The 20,332-nt window shown below is 46.2% G+C and overlaps 1 protein-coding gene across 2 annotated transcripts; it reads left to right on the forward strand.

Annotated features, from left to right (window-relative positions):
• Nucleotides 1-1,286: 1,286 nt before the first annotated feature.
• Nucleotides 1,287-20,144, forward strand: RAC1 (Rac family small GTPase 1). Of its 2 annotated transcripts, XM_036826897.1 has the most exons (7): nt 1,287-1,567; nt 10,456-10,527; nt 12,998-13,115; nt 17,054-17,110; nt 18,639-18,701; nt 19,447-19,606; nt 19,800-20,144. In XM_036826897.1, exons 1-7 carry the CDS (start codon nt 1,533-1,535, stop codon nt 19,928-19,930), a joined length of 636 nt encoding a protein of 211 aa, XP_036682792.1. In that variant the 5' UTR covers nt 1,287-1,532; the 3' UTR covers nt 19,931-20,144. The 2 variants fall into 2 exon arrangements, with proteins under 2 accessions (XP_036682792.1, XP_036682793.1); XM_036826898.1 differs by lacking the exon at nt 17,054-17,110 and having other exon boundaries at nt 1,302-1,567.
• The last annotated feature ends 188 nt before the right edge of the window (nt 20,145-20,332 follow it).

The raw sequence follows: 20,332 nt of genomic DNA on the forward strand, positions 1-20,332 counted from the left end.
AAGCTTTAAAAAACATTCACCACTTTTAACCCAGTAACTCCATTTTGGGGGAATGCAGTCTAAAGAAATAAAGCTACAAAGATTCTTGTACATACATGTTCATCCCAGCATTCTTTCTCAAATAGGGAAATATTGGCTGTCTGATAATAGAGAAATTGGTTAAATTAAGGCACATGCGCATAATGGAATGAAAAGTAAGCAGTCATGAAAAATGTTCTAACAATGATTCAGCATGATTTCCCGATTTTGTTTAAAAACATGTTCATTATATACATACAGATATAACTAGGAGGAGATATACCAAAATATTCTCACGTTAATGGTCTGCTAAGAGGACATTATCTCCAGAACTTGGTGCAAATCAGTAGGACATAGTAAACACTCAACACATTAAAAATAATTAAGGGGACTTCCCTGGTGGCGCAGTGGTTAAGAATCCGCCTGCCAACACAGGGGACAGGGGTTCGATCCCTGGTCCAGGAAGATCCCACATCCCACGGAGCAACTAAGCCCATGTGCCACAACTACTGAGCCTGCACTCTAGAGCCGGCAAGCCACAACTACTGAGCCCGCGAGCCAAAACTACTGAGGCTGTGCTCTAGAGCCCGCGAGCCACAACTGCTGAAGCCCACGTGCCTAGAGCCCGTGCTCCGCAACAAGAGAAGCCACCGCAATGAGAAGCCAGCGCACCGCAACGAAGAGTAGCCCCTGCTCACCGCAACTAGAGAAAGCCCGCGTGCAGCAACGAAGACCCAACGCAGCCAAAAATAAATTAATTTTAAAAATAAAAATAATTAAGAATAACTAGAAAATGCATATGCAAAGGAGGAAAGTTCAACCTATTTTTGTCTGAATGAACATTAGTTATCTCTGATTAATGGTACCGTGTATGGTCTTTTCTTTATAGTTCTAGGTTGCGAATTTTCTAGAAGGGCCTTGTCATAACCTAAGTTATGGGGATCACAAAGAACAGATGTCCACCCCTTGGGCGGCCCCCGACAGGAGTTGGCCGCGGGCGCGGGGAGCCGGCACCTGGAAACCGGGGCCCCCCCTCGAGGCCGACCTGGGCGGGCGGGGCGGGGCCAGGACCGCGGCCGGAGCGCACAAAGATGGCTGGCGGCCCGCCCCGCGCCCGGCTCCCGGAGGCCGGAGCCGAGCGTTCCCGAGCGTTCCCGAGCGCTCCCGAGCGCTCCCGAGCGTCCCCGAAGCCTAGAGGAACCCCGGGAGCCGCGCGGGCGGGAGCGGCCCCGCCCCGGAGCCTGGGAGCGGCGGCGCCGGGGCGGGGGAGGGGAGGCCGGATGTGAGTGGAGCGGCCATTTCCTGTTTCTCTGCAGTTTTCCCCAGCTTTGGGTGGTGGCTGCTGCTGGGCTCCGGCTTCCCATCGGCGGAGGGCAAGGCGGCGTGGACAGCGGCCCCGGCACCCCGCGCCCCGCCGCCCGCAGCCGCGCGCCCGCCCGCCCGCCGCGCCCCGAGCTCTCCGCTCCTCGCCTCAGCGCCCGGCCGCCGCCGCCGCGGCCCAGAGAGCGGCCCAGATGCAGGCCATCAAGTGTGTGGTGGTGGGAGACGGGTGAGTGCGCGGGCCGGCCCGGGGGTCAGGGGCCGGGGGCCGGGGCTAGGGGCCTGGCGGGCGGGCGGCCGCCGCGGGCTGGCGTGGGGCCTGGCCGGGCCTCTCCCGGGCGGGGGGCGTGGGCCGCCACCCTCCCCGGGACCGGGCGGCGCGGGCCTGGTTCCGGCTTTTTTTTTTGGTGGGGGGGGAGGAGGGAGGGGTCGGCGATCGGCGGCCGGAGGGAAAGTGAACTCCACCCTCCCGCTTTCTCCGCGGCCCGCTGACCGCCCGGCAGAACTCGCCTCGGGCCGCCACCCTCCCTCGTTTGCCTGTAGTTGGGGTGGGTTTAGGGAGTTGCCTTTCTTAAAAAAGGACCCCCTCTTGATTTTTCCATTAACCTTTCGAGTTTCATTGAGACCTTTCGTGGGTCCCGGCGGTCCCAGCTCGGTCGTAGGGGAGGAATACGTGCACGGGCTGGTTGGGGGTGGATCCTAAACTGATTCGCCAGGGGGTGCCTTCCGCTTGTACTTAAGCCACTTTTCTGGTTTTTTAAGGGACACTCTGTTTGCTATTAAGGTGGGGAAACTTTTAGGATTTCTAGATGCGAGGAGCTGGGTGTGCTTAAGACGGTTCCTTTCTCGGAACGTGGTGTGGTCATACATTAAAAAAAAAAAGGAAAGAAAGAAAAGAAGAAGAAAAAGCTGGCCTTCGCTTCATGCGTTAAGGTTTGGGATGTAGCAGAACAGCCTCGCTGAGCCGGGCCGCCCTGTGACTCAAGGCAGTTCTTTTCACTACTGTCTGTGGTGGTTCCCGGCCCTAAAGGAAGATTTGTCTTTGGCAGTTTTTTCCTTCCCTGGAAACAAGAATCTCAGTGTAATCCGAGCAAAATCGTGCATCTCAGCGTGGCTCGAGTACAGGAGCGTTAACAAGGAAGCTCCAAGAATTACTACCAGTTGCAGCAAAGTCAGAATTGGAGTCTTGTGAAGTCGAACGAAAAGTTCTGGCATCCCTGTACCCTAAACTTGTTATAAGGGCTGGTTTGCTTTTATGCCTCTCGATGAATTTATGAGTTCTCGGTTTCTTTAGAACATTGTAAATTAGACATTTGACTTGTTTCTATAACTAATTCAGATCCATGAAGGACAATCAGACAACTGATTTTTTTTAAAAGATGCCCTCTGTATGATTTGTCAGGCTCACAAATGTGAAAGATTATTGACACTTCATAGTTCTGTCTATATAATTAAAAATTGTAAGTTTCTATTTAGGAATATGTATAGTAGTTTTGTGGTTTTTTTAACCCTTTAAAAGAAAGCTTTAATTTGGGGGAAAATGTTCAGTTAATTGGTTTAACAGTGAAATCACTAAATTCATTTAAATGAAGTTTTGATCCTTTTGCTACTGAATTAACTGAGCATATGTCACTGTCTTAGGAACATTTTAAATTATCTGAATTTCCTTTAAAAATTAAGGATGCGGAATCAGTAATACATACTAGTTTTCTTTAAGTCACATTGCTGATAATCCATTATCTAATCCTAGAATGTAATATTCTTATTTGAAAAATTTAAAAACATAAGCACAGCAGACATATTCAGTTTACTTAATTATACTTACAGACTGTGGACCTCTACTGTTTGCCTTGGCTTGTTTATCTAGTCAAATACTTGTTGAATGCCTACTGTGGGATCTGGATCCTTCCTTCATATCCCCACCTCGCCACTTATGGGGAAACGCTGAGCGTATCACTCATCCCCCAAGAGAGGTGCCTCAAGGGGAGATTGTGAGGATTAAACAAGATGCTGGATATTAAGTGCCGCACAGGTGCCTGGCCCCTACTGAGTGCTTAGTGAGTGCCAGCTGCCAGTATTTTTATTATTATTGCTGTTTTTATTACTCTGAGGCACTGCTAGGCTCTGTGGAAGGAGTGTTAGGCGTAAAACACGGTGACCTGGAGTTTTCTGTCAGTTTTTTAGTACTGTATTTGACATTAATGTTGACATTAGAAGTGAAATGTACCTTTACGAAAAAAATTGAGCTGTATTACTTTAAATCAGGACTAACATGTAGCAGACAAGGCTTAAGTGAAAAATCTAGATATATACTTTTTCCATCAAAAATTTTTTTTGCTTTTATCTGAATAAACTATATTCCTGGTGGGAATGTTTTATTAAAAAATTGTTAAAGCTGTAAGTGTGGGTCTAAATTTTGTGGCGTGAAAGTTGCTTAATGTTGTGGAATTTCAGGCAGTTAGGGGCAGTTTAAGCAGGGAAGGCAAACTGGTTGAGATTCCACAAATTGGAGGCTTCCTTATTTTAAAAATATTCTTGGGAATTCTGGTTAAAGGCTCTGTCATAACTATTATAATTAGCACCAATTAGCCTATATTCTTATTCTTCTTCTTTTTTTAGAAATTGGCTTCTGCCTCTGACATTGGTTTTTTTTAAATTAATTAATTTTTGGTTGCATTGGGTCTTCGTTGCCATGCACGGGCTTTCTCTAGTTGCAGCGCGCAGGGGCTACTCTTCGTTGCGGTGCACGGGCCTCTCATTGCGGTGGCTTCTCTTGTTGCGGAGCACGGGCTCTAGGCGCGCGACCTTCAGTAGTTGCAGCACGCGGGCTCAGTAGTTGTGGCTTGCCGGCTCTAGAGTGCGGACTCAGTAGTTGTGGCGCACGGGCTTAGCTGCTCCGAGGCATGCGGGATCTTCCCGGACCAGGGCTCGAACCCGTGCCCTCTGCAGTGGAAGCGCAGAGTCCTAACCACTGGACCGCCAGGGAGGTCCTGAACAGCCACTTTTAATTGTGCGTTGTTTCGGCTTTGCTTGACTGGGAGGCTGGGGGTGAGTGACTTGAGCCCCCGCCCCCCGTTTCACTCCAGGTGGCGCTAGTGGTCTCTCCAGCCCAGTGTCCGATTTAGACATTGCTGTCCAGGAATTTTTTTAGTTGAGCATGATAAATGCCTTCCATGATGTCATCTTGATAGGAATGTACACCAGCTCCTGCCTACTTCCACTGAACAAGCAGTAATGGCGTGATCCATGAGTTTAAGTTTCTGCATTGCCTTCCAAATTTATGTTTAGTATTTGAATCTGACCTTGGTTGGTAAAATTATGTGTAATGTGTTTTTTGTTGTTGTTGTTGTTTTAATTTCAGGTGATAATTCCAGCTAAAAGTTTGTGGTTGGGTTCAGTGAAGGAGTATCAGGAGTCCATTTTTATAAACCTTAAAGCCGCCCTTTATAATCTGTCTTTTGCATTAATCAGTTAATATCTTCGTACTTCCTACTTTTTCACCTCTGTATCATCAGGTAGCTCTAACTTAGAATTGTAGTCTTCCTAGAAAGGAGATGTTTTACCAGGGATCCTGCTACCAGGGCAGTTACCACATGTCACCAGACGGAATTTTTTCTTGCAGCATCTTAATGTGAAAAATGTCAAACATGGAAAAGTTGGAAGAATTGTGCAGTGAACACTCATATACCCACCACCTAGATTCTGTAATCAACAGTTTGCTCTATTTGCTTTATCACATGGGAACATGTTCCCATTTGGGGGCAGTAGTTTTAAGAGGATATGATACAGAAGTTGATTTTGGAAGGAGAATGGGGGTGACACACAGATATAAATTCTTGGTTTTGAACTCTGCATCTTTAGCTGACCCATATAATCAGCTATCCCAGGGTTAGGCTTGGTGGTTCTAGAAGGACAGTCTGGAGTAACGGCTGCTTCAGATTTGAACTCTATCGTAGGTGGCATCTTCAGCCTTGAGTGTTCTAGTAACTTCAGTGTTGAAAATCTGAACTTTTTGAAGCCTCCAATGCTGATAATGACTGGCTTTCTGTAAGTTGGTTGGAATGTCCCCTGTTGGTGGCAGAACATCAGAATTTCAGTTAGGATTTTGTGTTTTTGTAGCACTGAATTGCTCTATTAATCCATAAATTTTCTGAACTTACTCTCTGCGTAGTTATACATTTACTGAAGGCCTGGTGTCTTCAGTAAATGTATAACTGAAGTCCCCAAAACCCATTTCTTGGCATAAATTGAGGACTTTCATTCAGGGTCTTTCATTAATGCAATAAGTGTAAATATATATTTGATACTTATAATTCACATTCCACTACATTCTATTAATTTGTTCTTAAGATCCTAGGTACTTTTAGGGGTTAGGGGAGGGGGAATTAGAAGGGAGTCAGAAGGAACAAAATTCCAGTTATAAATAAGTACTAGGGATGTAATGTACAACATGATAAAGGTAATTAACACTGCTGTATGTTATAGATGAAAGTTGTTAAGAGAATAAATCCTAAGAGTTCTCATCACAAGGAAAAAAATTTTTTTTCTATTTCTTTAATGTTGTACCTTTAAGAGATGATAGATGTTCACTAAACCTATTGTGGTAATCATTTCATGATGTATATAAGTTGAATCATTGTTAAACGCCTTAAACTTATATAGTGCTGTATGTAAAATATACTGCAATAAAACTGGGGAAAAAAAGATCTAGGTACTTTCAGACAGCAATACAGGCTCCTTATTTTGGTTTACAGTAGTCATTGGAGAAATCTGGTTTTTCTGTCCTACTAAGATCAATTTATCTTTTTTATTTTTTTTAAGGCAATGCAGAATCTTCTTCTTTTTGAGTTTCCTGGATCCCTTACTTTTTTCTTTTCTTTCTTTTTTTTTTTTTTGTCTGCTCCGGGTGGTATGTGGCATCTTATTAGTTGCCCCATCAGGGCTCGAACCCATGCTCCCTGCAGTGGAAGCACAGAGTCTTAACCCCTGGACCGCCAGGGAAGTCCATCCCTTACTTTTTTAAAAAAATTTATTTTATTTTTGGCTGCATTGGGTCTTCGTTGCTGTGCACGCGGTCTTTTCTCTGGTTGCGGCGAGCTGGGGCTACTCTTCGTTGCCGTGCGAGGGCTTCTCATTGCAGTGGCTTCTTGTTGCAGAGCAAGGGCTCTAGGCACATGGGCTTCAGTAGTTGTGGCACACAGGCTTTATTGCTCCGCGGCATGTGAGATCTTCCTGCACCAGGGCTCGAACCCGTGTCCCCTGCGTTGTCAGGCACATTCTTAACCGCTGCACCACCAGGGAAGCCCCCCATCCCTTACTTTTTTAACGTGACGAAATTGCCAGTGTTTCTAGATTTATCGATTTTTATGTGCTTTTAAGTTTTGGTTTATAGGTTTCAGGAAGTAACACTGAAGTTTACCGAAAATTTTTTAAGGAAAGGTTTTCCTTGAGGTTCTCCTAATGGAAAAATAAAGGACATAGCAGGAACATAATTTACCGGCTTTGGTCTTGATTATTTCTACAAGATAGAGCAGAAGCACAGATAGGTTAAAAAAATGTGCTCAATTGCCGTTAGATTAAAATGTTGTGTGATGACTCACTGTCACTTAAAACTTAAATAAATATTTTCTATCTACATTGTCAACTTTGTAACCCGTAAAAGAGCTAGTAACAGTTGCGATTATTTATCACAAATAAGATACTTCTTAAGTAAAAAAAAAAGTGTTCATGTGAATGTTCTTCTAGTAGACTCATGTTCACTTTCTAGACTTGCAGCATCTTTCAAAGATTAAAAAGAGACCAAGCCGAGTAGTTAAATATATAAAATTGGAAATTCCAAAGCAAATAGTAACTTCCAGAAATTATGCAGCAGCATCAGTCAAGACTGACCAAATAACTGCTTCCATTCTTTCTGTGGGGAAAAGCTGTGACTTTGTCTGAGCCGATGTTGACTTTGGCCTCTACCATTTATTTATGGAATGTGTTTAAAAGTGGTGAGTAAATACACTAATGGGAGGTAAATAACCTTTGCTTTTTATCTGTTTTTATCTGTTTTTTAAAATTAAGTAAACATTTAAATCAAAGGTTGGACATGTACTTATTTAAAAAGTCAGAATTTTATACTTTACTTATTTTCTTATAGAATACAGCTTTTTAGCAAATGATGATTGGTAATAAAATTTCATTTATTATTAGGTGATGCCAGTAGAATTCTTTACAGTTAAACCTTTCAAAAGATGAAGCCTCAGCTGAAGGTGGATTTCAGGAAAAGAAATTTTGGAGCATTTAAAACACGGTTGCTGGTATTTATAGTGATGACTTTGTTCCTCATACATATAGGAGAGACTTAGGACAGGGTCTTGAAGTGAAACTGATATTTTAACATAACAGTTAAAACTTTTAGAGCTTCTTATCTTTGACATTAAGAGGCAATAACTATTAACATTTTTACACAGCAACATTTGTAATTTTGCAAAGAGATTCACTTATCATGGCCTTAGAGTCCACTCTCTTCCTCAGCTACCACATCCAGCCCCTTGCCAAGCCACGCTTGTTCTTCCCCACGTCTCGGTAGCTCTTGGAGTGGCCCACTTCTCTGCACCCTGAAACCCCCTCCACGGTCCAGGCCACCAGGGCTGGTTCCTGGAACACAGTGGCAGCTGCTTCCTTGTTTTCAGCCTCCAGTTTCAGCTTCTTTGGTCCTCTTTCCACACTGTCATCAGAGGCTTCTTCTAAAAATGCAAATCTAATGGTTTCTCGGCAACTAAAATCCTCTGTTACTTCCCAAGTAGGATCAAGTTCCAGGCCCTTAACGAGAAGAGAGGACAACTTCTTCAGATTTCCCTCTGCCACTTCCCCCTTCTTTCTTCGTCCTTCAGTTTTACTGGGCTTCTTGTAGTCTGGGCCTCCCCATGTGCTGTTGCGTTTGCCTAGAATGTTCCTCCTTGCTGTGTCCCCACTCATCAGTCTCAATGACATTGCTGCCTCTTCTGCCCCCAAGACTAGGTTAGATCCCTTTGCTGTAAATTTCCAGAGCATCTTTAGTAACACTTACCACACCTATAATTTTATGTAATGACTGCATTTTTCATTTTTTAGTTTAATAACTGCATAAGTTCCATGAGATCTTGTTCATTGCAGTATCTTTAGCACCTAGTGTACTTCTGGCATAGCACCCAATTTGCTGGTATAGATTGAAATTGCATTAATGCTCACAATAGTTTGGTGATGGAGTTGGTAGTTTTGCATCCATCTTACAATTGAGAAAACTGAGGCATAAGGAAGTTGAAACTTACACAGTTCCAGCCAGTAAGTGGTAGAGTTGGCTATGGGTCGCACATCCGGGACAATGACTTCAGATATCTCAGACTCCTACTCATTCAGGTTTTTTTTTTTTTTTAACATTCTAAGCTTTTAACAAAATGTATGACTATTGAGTCATTTCTGTTTAGAAGGCCTTTAGGAGTTGGACGCTAGCTCCTGATGATGTCATGTTTGACTATGAGGTCTTTGGGGTGAGGGAGTTCCAGCTTTTGTTAAACCTTGATAATGTTTTGAGTGCAGCAAGTATTGGCAAGACCGCCTGGGCCTGTAATCTGCTCTTGTTGAGAGGTTTTTGCTAAGAGTGCAAGGAAAATAGAAAAGCACTTAACTTCTTTATGGTGAGTCCTAATTTATAGTAGTAGTTGAGATTGAACAACAAAATCTTTCGACTCAGAACTCCAGTGTATCTCGTGACCTTGGTGAGCCAACAGGGGACAGCAGGGAGATGGGCCCATGTAAGGAGCATTTATTTGGTGAGCTCTTGGGAGGCCAGGGACTCTGAGAAGCCCCTGAAGCCACCCTGTGAATGTTGTCAAATTTGGAGAACGTGTGTTGGCTACTGGTGCAGTGATCGTCTTAATTTTTAGGTGATATCCCCTTGAAAAAATTTTCAGGTGGTTGGGAGACTTTCATCACCGCCCTGGCACACTGTATCTGCTTCCAGTTGTGCGGGAGGCCCTCCTGTCTTGGGAGTATTTCTACACTCTTCTCTGTTACTTCTCCTCTTTGCAGCTGTTTGGGAAGTTTACTCCAGCGTCCCTGAGCCATTAATTAATATGTCTGGGGCGTGATGTGTTAGCTGCTCTAAAAGTTTATGGGGGATGTGAGGATGTGGCAAGGTGGCACGTGAATGCAGATGAATTAAAGTGAGAGCAGTTGTGTGTGGTGGTTGGTGACTAAGCACTCTCCTTAGAGAACAGTTGTCACTGATGGCCAGAGGGAAGGCTTTAGGAAGGTGGTGGGATTTGAGCTGCCACTCGGAGGCAGCAAAATATATTACTTAGCAACAAAATGGAAGCTGGAGAGGAAAGCTATGTTTGCATATTAGTATTCATCAAAATAATTTGAGAATAGATTTGCAGATTCTTGGATGAAAGCCTTCTAGAGATCTTCACAGAAGAGACTTTCAGTTTAAAAATACTTTTCCCAGGGACATCCCTCGTGGTGCAGTGGTTAAGAATCCACCTGCCAATGCAGGGGACACGGGTTCGATCCCTGGTCTGGGAAGATCCCACATGCTGCGGAGCAACTAAGCCCGTGCGCCACAGCTACTGAGGCTGCGCTCTAGAGCCTGTGAGCCACAGCTACTGAGCCTGTATGCCACAACAACTGAAGCCCACACGCCTGGAGCCCGTGCTCCGCAACAAGAGAAGTCACCAAAATGCTCGTGCACTGCAACGAAGAGTAGCCCCCACTCGCCGCAACTAGAGAAAGGCCGTGCGCAGCAACGAAGACCCGACACAGCCATCAATCAGTCAATCAATTTAAAATACTGTTCCTGTTCCACCTTGTGCTTATTAACAAGTATTTCTTGACTACTAGTGCTAATACCTAAAGCCAAAACAGTGTGTGAAGCCTCTGGACTCTGCCTTTCTGAGTAGTTCTAGTTTGTTTACTTTAAATTTCAGGATAAAACTATGTGTAGTGTTAAATAAAAGGTTATAGAAACTGTTTAGGGCTAAGTACTTGATGTGTACTTCTTGATTTTTCTATAAGTTATTTTCACTGAATAATGAAATCTAAGACTGCATTCATGTTGACTAAGCAACTTACACCATTTTTTTCTCTCTTTAGAGCTGTAGGTAAAACTTGCCTCCTGATCAGTTACACGACCAATGCCTTTCCTGGAGAGTATATCCCCACTGTGTAAGTATCTTGAGTTAAACTGGAAATTAACTTGTCTGTGATATGGTGCTTTGGATTCTGTTGACCTTTGTTCTGCTCTGCCATTCTTAATCCTTATGCAAACAGATGTGATTAATTTTCCTCTCAATCACTGAGGTCTCATTATAAGGTATTTGGACTTTTAAAAAATACTTAATCTAATGTAAAGTTTCTGCACAGTGATGAAGCACACATTTCCTAATTGGTTTTTAGATATTCAGGAAGTGAAGGTTAAACCAACTGTGAAGTACAGAGACTGGGTAATATAAGAGTTTCGGATAAGTTTGGCTTTCTGGGCTCTTTGTGTGAAGGGTCAAGGAACTGGAACAAAATACTCCATTATGGTTTAATTGGCCTTTTCTGGCGAGTAATCCAACGGTTACATGTCACTGTTGAGTTATTGGGCTTTGGAATTGAAACCAGGGTGTGTGTGCGTGGTGGAGTGTAGAGTGGGGGGACGGATGGGAGGACGGAATCAGCTACTGAGCTGCTTATTCCCTGTTGGCAGCAGAACTGGGCGGGGGTGGAAGAGTGCTTTTCTGATGATGGGGTTACCAGGGAGCCTCGTCACGCACTGCCCTGCGGCTGGGAGCTCTGTCCTCATGGCTGCGGTGCTGGTGGAGAGGAAACGCCTCACTTCCCACTGTGCTCACCCCCTCAGACACAACAGGTACATCTCGGTGTCCTGTGTGTGTTTTAATCTAAGTGGGATCACACTGTCCTGAATTTATGGTGGGGACTTTCTTAATCTCCACATGTAGCTAGAGCTAAATCATTAACAGCTGTTACTGACTGAAGTGCTGTAGCGGACTTAACCACTGGTCACTTGGCATTGCGAACAGGGCTGGCTCAACGTCATTGCACGTGTCTTTGTGCACATGTGATGGATAATTAGAGGAACTGTGGCAAAGCAAAGGAACGGACACTTTACTCTGTGATAGATGCTACACAGCTGCTGTCCCGAAGGCTGTCACTTTGAGCAGCTGTGACGGAAACACCCCCTTCACACATACTGTGGTTAACATGAGTTGAAAAAAGTGACCTCATCGTTTGCATTTCTGGTCACCGGTGAGGTTAAAATCTTTTGAATGTTTACTGTCCGTGTATACTAGTCTTCTGTGAATTGCCTTTTGAAATCCCTTGCTTGTTTTTCCACTGAAAATTCTTCTTACTGATGGAACTTGTATATATGAGAAATATTTATCCCTCTGTCTCTCATTTGTCTTTGAACTTTGTTATGGTGTCCTCTGCTTTTTTATGTAAACATGCCATTCTGCCTTTTCCCTGAGTTTAATGTCTTATTAAAAATGTTCTGTAGGATTTTTGTAGGTGAAGTTTTTATTTTTCATTCATTTAGAGTTTATTTTTTGGTATGGTATGAGGCAGGAGCCTGATTCTTCTTCACAGGTTGAAAAAAAAAAAGTCCCAGTACTGTTTTGAATAATCTATCATCTTCCCACTGAAGCAGAAATACAGCATATGAGACCTTTTCTTTATGAAAGCTGGTTTGGTCATTAACTTTTATAAATCACAGTGGAACTTACTCAGACCATGACTTTGCTGTCACAGTGTAGTAAGATCCTAAGTTTTAGTCTTAAGTATGCAAAAATTAATTCTAGAATTCTATTTTAAAGGCTGATGTGTTGTATTCTGCTTGGCACTTGCCCTGGTTTACCTTGTGATGCCAGATTTTAATGAGCTACTCCATGGTACTCGCCGTAATTTTTTAATGTCAACCTTATTTTCCCCCTGTCAGCCTGTAGGCCTTCTAGGCTTCCTCCTCTTATAGTTAAACTAATTTGTGTGTAGCAGCCTCAAATTAATTTAAATACCTGTGTGAGCTCACTTTGAAAACGTTACACAATAGCTTCTCAGATCCCGTTTGCTTTGCGTTACCCTGCACTTTGGTCGCAGGGTGGATGACCAGGGCTCAGCTTGTGTGTGGGGGGGGTGTTCTGGAAACAGTGCCAGTGCAGCCGCCCTGGCGTGCCCCCTGAGAATGACTCACACGTGGACATGGAAAAGTCAACACGTCGGGTTTGAAAGAGGGATTAATTTTATACTTTATTTCTTCCTGGGGAGAAAAACCTTAATGTTTTCTTTATTAAAGGCAAGCAGGTCTTTATTGCTGACAGCGACTTGTTTTGGTTAAATTTAGTAGCTTGTTCCTGTTTCTCGGGTGTTTTTCTCAAGTGCTGCCTTTGTTTCCCTTACACTCCAGTTCCCGTTTTCCCTCTGCTTCTCAGCTCTCAGGAGGCCTTGCTGCGCACCTGCAGGCGGGGCTGGGCATCTGCTGGCGGGGCTGGGCATCTGCTGGCCTGGCCGCCTCTGGGCCTGCCTCGGCCTCCTCAGCTCTCTGCGCCTGCAACCCCAGCCTGGGCACCACTCAGCTCCCAGGTCTGTGCCTTGTGCTGCACGGCTAGAGACTAACCATTTTCGCTCTGTCCCACAGCTTTGACAACTATTCTGCCAATGTTATGGTGGATGGAAAACCGGTGAATCTGGGCTTGTGGGATACGGCTGGACAAGAAGATTATGACCGATTGCGCCCCCTCTCCTATCCACAGACGGTAAGGAGCATGACTGATGTGTAGTTTGTCCTTCGCAATTCCTGATTATTTAATTAATTCATATCACCTCTGGATTTGCTTATATTGCCGTCTTCTGGGTATATCGAGTAATAATAACGTTAAATTAGTTCAATAGTGAATATCCGCCTAGATGCAAACCAGGGTTTTGTTTGTTTTTATTTTTTGAGCATTACCAGTTATTAACTATGGCGCTGTGCGTTTTACATTCTTCCGTGTAGTTTTAGGACAGCCGTGTGAAATAGGTACTGTTTTGTTTTGGCTAAATAGTTTTAAGAGCAATTAGTTTCCAGATTAGTTTGCTTTGTGACAGTTTTTTACCACAGAATCAAATTAAGCAGTGAAGATTAAGGTTTCTTTAGATCAAGTTAGTAACTAATCTTACAGGTTTAATACTGTTTTTCTATAAAATACATGTTCATTTTTTGCAGCTTTAGTACCTAAATCTTCTCAATGTCGATTGAGGTTTTAGCTTTATAAACATGTGTCCACTGTGTCCAGTCAGAAAACTGTTAGATTGGGTTTGCTTGCGTGTCTGCTAGTAGCTTGTCTCGTTACCAGAGCTAATTATACGGAGCTGTAGCTGGTGGAGACATGGTCAGAAGCCACTTTTCTCTCAATAAGCAGTTGTCTTACTTGTATCATTTGCTTCTTGTAACATGTCTGTTCTTTGTTTTAAAAGTGCTTTTTAAAACAGCTCTGGAGAGTTAGTGACTAACTGGCCAGGGCAGTTTGCACAGAGGCAGCTGAGCGAATTCCTTGGGTTCAAATTCCGCCCTCCCTTCCTCGCCGTGTGACCGGGCAGGTTTCTTCACCTCTAGTCCTGCCCCGTTTCCTCGCAGGGCTGGATGAGGAGAGATGTAGAGCGTAGAGCACGCAGAACAGCCCCGTGCGAGTCGCTGCTGTTGGGACTCCTGCTCGTGTTTGTGTAGCTGTGCTGGTAGATGTGGGGAGGCCCTCGGTTCCGAGCTGCATCCAGAGGAGAGGAAGATGCCGGACCTGCTCGCAGCGAGCCGGGCAGCCAGAGGGGTTGGGGTCAGGGAAACATCCCGGAGAAGGCAGGCCTCTGCCCTTGCACTGATTTAATTATCACTTTGTTCTGGGGGGGGAGTGTGAGTGAAGAGTTAATTAGTCCTAGTCTACCCAAATCTTGTTTTTTGTTTTTGAAATACGGCTTTTTCCAAGCAAAACTTACTGTCTTTTCCATTTGCTTTCTGCTAGAGGAATTGCCAAGTTTCTTTCTTTCTTTCTTTTTTTGGTCCGCGGCATACGGGATCTTAGTTCCCCGACCAGGGGTTGAACCCACACCCCCTGCATTGCAAGTGTGGAGTCTTAACCACTGGACTGCCAGGGAAGTCCAAGCACAGTTTCTTTGAGCTGTGGATTTTTGCTGATTGTCCTTTAGCTGAATTCTGGGAAGAGTGCTAAACAAAGACCAAAACCATAAAATGGGAGGCTTGAATTGGCTGGCTTCTCAGTTAATCTCCAGGTAAAAGTTAACTGTGATTACGTATTAAAAATCAGCCCATAGTCACCAAATGGTTTGAATTCTTCAGTATTTTTCAGTAGAATAGTTTAGGAAACTGTTCTATCCCCAGTGGGTGCTTGCTGAGTCCAGGTTTCAAAGGCATCTGCACTGAGTGGTAGAGTAGGAGTCCCCAGTCAACTGGATACATCTGGGAGGGCGGCGTGTCACTACTGAGAAATGAGAACCATCTGCTGTGACTCGGGGGGTCCAGGGTAGGGTGCGGCTTCTTCCTCTGAGGCGGTCACTCGCAGTAAGTCCAAGGTGACTTGGCAGGATCCGCACTTTGCATGCTGAAGAACACCTAGATAAGTGACACATTGAATCAGGCTGTAGTGTGTGAGGCCTGAAATTCAAGTGGGTGTTGTCCTTTCGGGGCCAGGACTTGAACTTTTCACATCCCATCTGGGGAAGGCAGTGGACCTGCACCGCGGTGTGTAACCCACCCCTCGCCAGCGTAGGAGCAGAGAGGGGCGGGCACCCAACTAGCAGTTAAAGCTGTGCCTGCTTAGACTCCTTTGGAGACGAGAGGGTTATCTTGGCTACTGAAGGTCGCCCCGAGTGCTGAGATGCTGGGGCCTGGAGGGTCTCCTTCCTGGGCCATGCTGTCCTGCCAGGAGGAGCAGACCCTGGAAGTGACAGGCTGGCACCTGGATTTCTTCTTGGCAAAGAGAAACCTCTGAACTTTGTACTAAATGAAACCCGGTCTCTGGTTTGCAGGCCTGTTTCTGTGGCTCATCCATGATTCTGCCCTGACCCACTCCTGAAGGGCCAGCTGGATGATTTCATACCAAGATCTCCCCACTCTCTAGGTCTTCGTGACCTACAAAGAGACATGTGTTTCCTGTGGTCATTTAATCCTGGCATCCTCTGTGTAGCTGAGTTAAAACTGTTTAAACCATTAGTTTCCACTTGGTTCTCCAAAAGGTGGTGGGCACGGGGTCATCATTCGGAGCGGTGAGGTCCAGCCCCCTCATTCTCCTGGGAGAGGCTGGTCCGTTTGCAGGCGGCTCCACTGGCAGGCGGGCGGGCGGGCCGGAGCGCCAAGGGCTGCTGTCATTTTGGGGCCTGTGAGGGAGATCGGGCTGCGGCACGGGAGTCGAGGTCGATGGAGGCCCAGGGGCGTCCGGTGTGGGGAGGGCAGGCCGCCACAGAGGGAGAGTAGCTTTCAAACCCAAAGGGAGATGGGCCTGAGACCCAAGACAGCAGCTCAGGAGGAATGACGCCGCTCCAGGGCACGGGAGTGACCCTGTGAGGAGGGCTGAGGGCAGAAGGACAGCGTGAACACCGTGTGGGGCGTCAGGTCGGAGAGCAGAGGTGGGAGGGACCGGGCTCTTGACGTTAGTCGTCAGAAGCGCCAGAGGCGTTTTCTTCAAGCCGCGTTTGGGCTGGGGCAGAAGGAAGAGGAAGGAACAGGCAGGCGGTGTCACGTTAACGTAGGACGGAAAGCAGGTTTCTTTTCCATCAGAAAGATGTTCTGAAAGATGGAAAAGGGTAGAACAGATGTGGTTAAAGGCTGTTTTGAAGCTGAGTTTTTGTGGCCGATCCCCATGAGTCCCTGTATCACAACGAAGCTTTGGCATCACTTCAAGGTCTTGGGAGGACCAGGCTTCAAAAATAACCCATAGATTAAATCAGGGTAGTTAGAGAAACTTCAACATTGCTGCAAATTGTAAATCGGAGAAGCTTGAGTAAGATGAAATTAAAATAGTTGTCTCGCCTGTCTTTCTCTTGATTCTAGAATTCCAGGTTCTCTATTGCTGAAGAGCAAGTCTTCAGTTCTTACTGGAACAGAGGAGTGAATTGAAAGCACAGTGATACACGCTGGAAGCGCGGTCACTTCTGGGCGGCCCCTGCACGCACACGGGGGGCGGGAGCAGCGCTGTCCTTTCAGTAGGGCGGGTCCCTGAATCTGAGCCGCGCTCCCGTGAGGTCACAGCCCTCACACCCGGCCACCTTCCTGGACAGCGTCTCGGCCGAGAGGCCTGCTGTGCAGACGGCCATGTCTCCTGTTGGCTCCAGCTGGGCTCCTGTCTGAGAACTTGGCCGGAGAGCTTTGAGAGGTGTGTCGTTGCTGATGGATGCCCTCGCTGAGGGTGGGACACCCCTCTGGCACGTCCTTGCTGAGCGGAAGCCATGGGCTTCATGCTGGGGAAGGAACCTCCCTGTGCCACCACAGGTTGAAGGCGCATCTCGGTCTCCACCGTCTCTGACCTTCACAGGGTGACGGAGCGATTCAGCAGCGCCTGGCGTTATAGACCTGCTAGGCCATCATCTGCTTTTAGATCCCTTGGGAGGGTTGAGACAAAATTCAGATGAAGAATAGGTAACTGGTTATATTGATTTTTCTTCTCACCTTTTACTAAACTCAAACAAAGTTCTCATGCATTACTAGGTTGGAGAAACGTATGGTAAGGATATACCCTCCAGGGGCAAAGACAAGCCGATTGCCGTATGTAAAACTTTTCAGTCGACTTCAGTTTCAAGCTTTATCTGTTCTCTCATTTCACTTAGTTTTCCTAGGATTTCCTATTGAGCCTCACGTTCCTTGAGTGTTTTATATTTAACGCACTCAAGGTTGGGGTTTTGCCTGACAGTTTACCTACTGGCTTGAATCAGAGCAGTGTGTGAACTGCTTTCCTCCCCCTCCCAGGGGACAGGAGCGGCTGTCGTGAAAGGGCCCCTGTCCAGGCTGTTTGGGGAAGGAGTGCAGGGCTCTACCTTGCAGCTCATGTGGCCCAAGTGCTTGGCGGGAGCGGGACTAACCACGCTGCGGGCCCTCCTTCCTCCCGCTTTGGTGTCCTGTGCAGGGCCTGTCGGGCGAGGCTGCACGGTGCTGGTGAGCTAACCCACCCCTGCTTTGAGATGTTGTGATCAGCCCAGGTGCCGAGATGCTGTGGTGATTCTTGGACAAGCTTGTGCATGTGCTAGCATTTTCAGTGTCATTTACGAAAAGCTATTGTGTGGGATGTTTCTTCCCTTTCAGGTACAAGATAGCAGCTGGATGATCGAAAGTGTTAACTTGGGAATTGTGTGCATTTCACAGAGTAGCCTAATTGCCTTTTTCCAGGAAAGTGTTTCATAAATCTAGTATTTTAGAAACTCTTAGGCATTTTTTAATATGGGTAAATATTTAAATTTCCCTTTTTCTTTTTTGGCCACGCCTCGTGGCATACGGGATCTTCATTCCCTGGACCAGGGATCAGACCTTTCCCACCCTGCAGTGGAAGCGTGGAGTCCTAACCACTGGACTGCCAGGGAAGTCCCAAATTTCACTTTTTACACAGTATGGTGCAAGTTTTCCGGAGGCCCTGTTTGGGTCTGAGAAGCTCTGACAGCTGGCAAGACGCCACTTACATACCAGATCGTCCTCCCTCCCAGAGGGACGTGCCTGTTTAGTGAATTCTTGAGACCCGGCTTTGTGCCTGGGACTCTGACGGCAGTTCTTTAAGAAGCAGTTTAATTGGAACCCAGTGACCATCTAAAAATGTTTGTACTTAAGATTGTGATGGGAGCGTAATGAAAAGCATACCATTTGAGGATAACAGTTTTTAATTTGAATCTGCTTTTGACGGACGGAAACCAAGTTTTATAGAAATATTGCCATAGGACCTGACACTCATTCTTGTCCCCGTGTAGTGACAGAGCATTAAGTTAGTTCCCAGTGGGAGTTGGGAAGGATGGAAAAGAGGCCTCCCAGGGGTCTAAATTTGATGTCTCTCTGTAGCCTCGAGTAACTTCTAGCATATTTCGTCCTCCACTCCCCTTCTCACTGGTAACTGGTGCTTCACGTGCTGGTTCTGGTCTGGGAGCGTCTGACCACACTGCAGGGGTGTCGGGGAGAAGGCTTGCGCCATGGTTGCTGGTGCGCAGCGTATGCCCTGGTCCCATGCTTCCCTCCCAGCAGCACTCAGGAAGCAAAGTGCATTCCTCACTGTAAGACCATTTTCTGAACACCTCCCTGTGTTTTCTTTTTATAGGATGTATTCTTGATTTGCTTTTCTCTTGTGAGTCCTGCATCATTTGAAAATGTTCGTGCAAAGGTAAGTGGGATTTTTTAGGAAAATATTTTGTTACATAATGTCACTCTCAGGAAGAAACATTAAAAAATAAAATACCATTTACTGATAGAAACTTTCAGTTATTTAAGTTGATTTTAGTAATTCTACTACTTAGGTAATTTTTTTACATAAGTAATCAGTTTTTTAGGTACATGACTTGAGTATGCAGAGTTCTAAAGTCTCAAGGTCTGATTCAGAAGTGCCGTATTCCTGGTTAAAATAATGAAGCACTTCGGAGTCGGTCTAATAAAAATAATGACCATACTTTCTACTCTGGCATCTTTCATGAACGTAGTGAAAATGACGGGTGAGAGGCCCTTCAGTTGGGATCGGGGACGTGTCTGGTGGGGGTAATGGCGGTAGAGCTGAGACCTGGGTCCAGATAGTTTTATTCTCATCCTTGAATACGTAAGGGATTTTGAGATGACCTAAGAACCTGGCCTGTTTTGCCAAAAACAAAGTAGTTTGCGGGGGGCGGGAGGGTGGGGGTCGTCCCTCCTCTCTCCTCTCTCACAGACCAGTAGAGCTGTCAGTAGGGGCGTGAGTCCCAGGCTCCAGGCGGGCTGGGCACACCCCGCAGCCGGTCGGTGGTTCTGGAGGGTGTGAGCTAGGCGAGGGGACGCGGAGACCAAGTGGGTGGTTGCCGCAGTTGGGCCCCTGTGTGGATACAGTTCAGGCGAGGGCGGTTCCCAAGGAGAGGCTGACTGCCTCCTCTGCTGGTGCCTAGTGGTACCCCGAAGTGCGACACCACTGTCCCAACACTCCTATCATCCTGGTGGGGACCAAACTTGATCTGAGGGATGATAAAGACACGATTGAGAAACTGAAGGAGAAGAAGCTGACGCCCATCACCTACCCGCAGGGCTTGGCCATGGCCAAGGAGATCGGTATGGAACCCCCATTGTCATGTCTGCTTTGCCCACGTTTTTATTTTCGTGATGGAGGCTGCAGCCCCGCCTGGGGAAGTGGACTCGGGGTCTGGCTTGCCTTTCGGGACCCCGCAGAGCAGGGCCCTCGGTGCCATGTCAGGGTGGGGGGCGCCCCCGTTCTGATCTGAGGGTGAGGCTGTGTTTCCCACAGGTGCCGTCAAATACCTGGAGTGCTCGGCGCTCACGCAGCGAGGTCTCAAGACGGTGTTTGATGAAGCTATCCGGGCGGTTCTCTGCCCGCCCCCCGTCAAGAAGAGGAAGAGAAAATGCCTGCTGTTGTGAATGTCCGGGCCCCCCCCGCCTGTCCCGTCCCCCAGGACCCTTTGTACGCTTTGCTCAAACGGTGGAGCCTTCGCACTCAATGCCAAGTTTTTGTTACAGATCAGTTTTTCCATAAAACCGTTTTGAACCAATCAGTAATTTCTAGGTTTTGTTTGTTTAAAGTGTAAGAGTTCAAACTTTCACATTCTATTAAAGTTTAGCCCTAAAATGACAAGCTTCCTTAAAGCCTTATTTTTCAAAGCCCCTATTCTTGCTCAGATTAAGAGTTGCCAAAATACCTTGTGAACTAAGTTGCATTGTTGGGCTAATAACACTAAGCACTAAACTGTTCAAAGACCTTTGTCTGGAAGAGACTAGCTGCTGAGGCAGGAGGTGCAGACGCTCGCTCATGAGGTTCAGACG

Source organism: Balaenoptera musculus, chromosome 15 (assembly GCF_009873245.2).
Source record: "Balaenoptera musculus isolate JJ_BM4_2016_0621 chromosome 15, mBalMus1.pri.v3, whole genome shotgun sequence".
In the NCBI taxonomy this organism is placed as follows: Eukaryota; Metazoa; Chordata; class Mammalia; order Artiodactyla; family Balaenopteridae; genus Balaenoptera; species Balaenoptera musculus.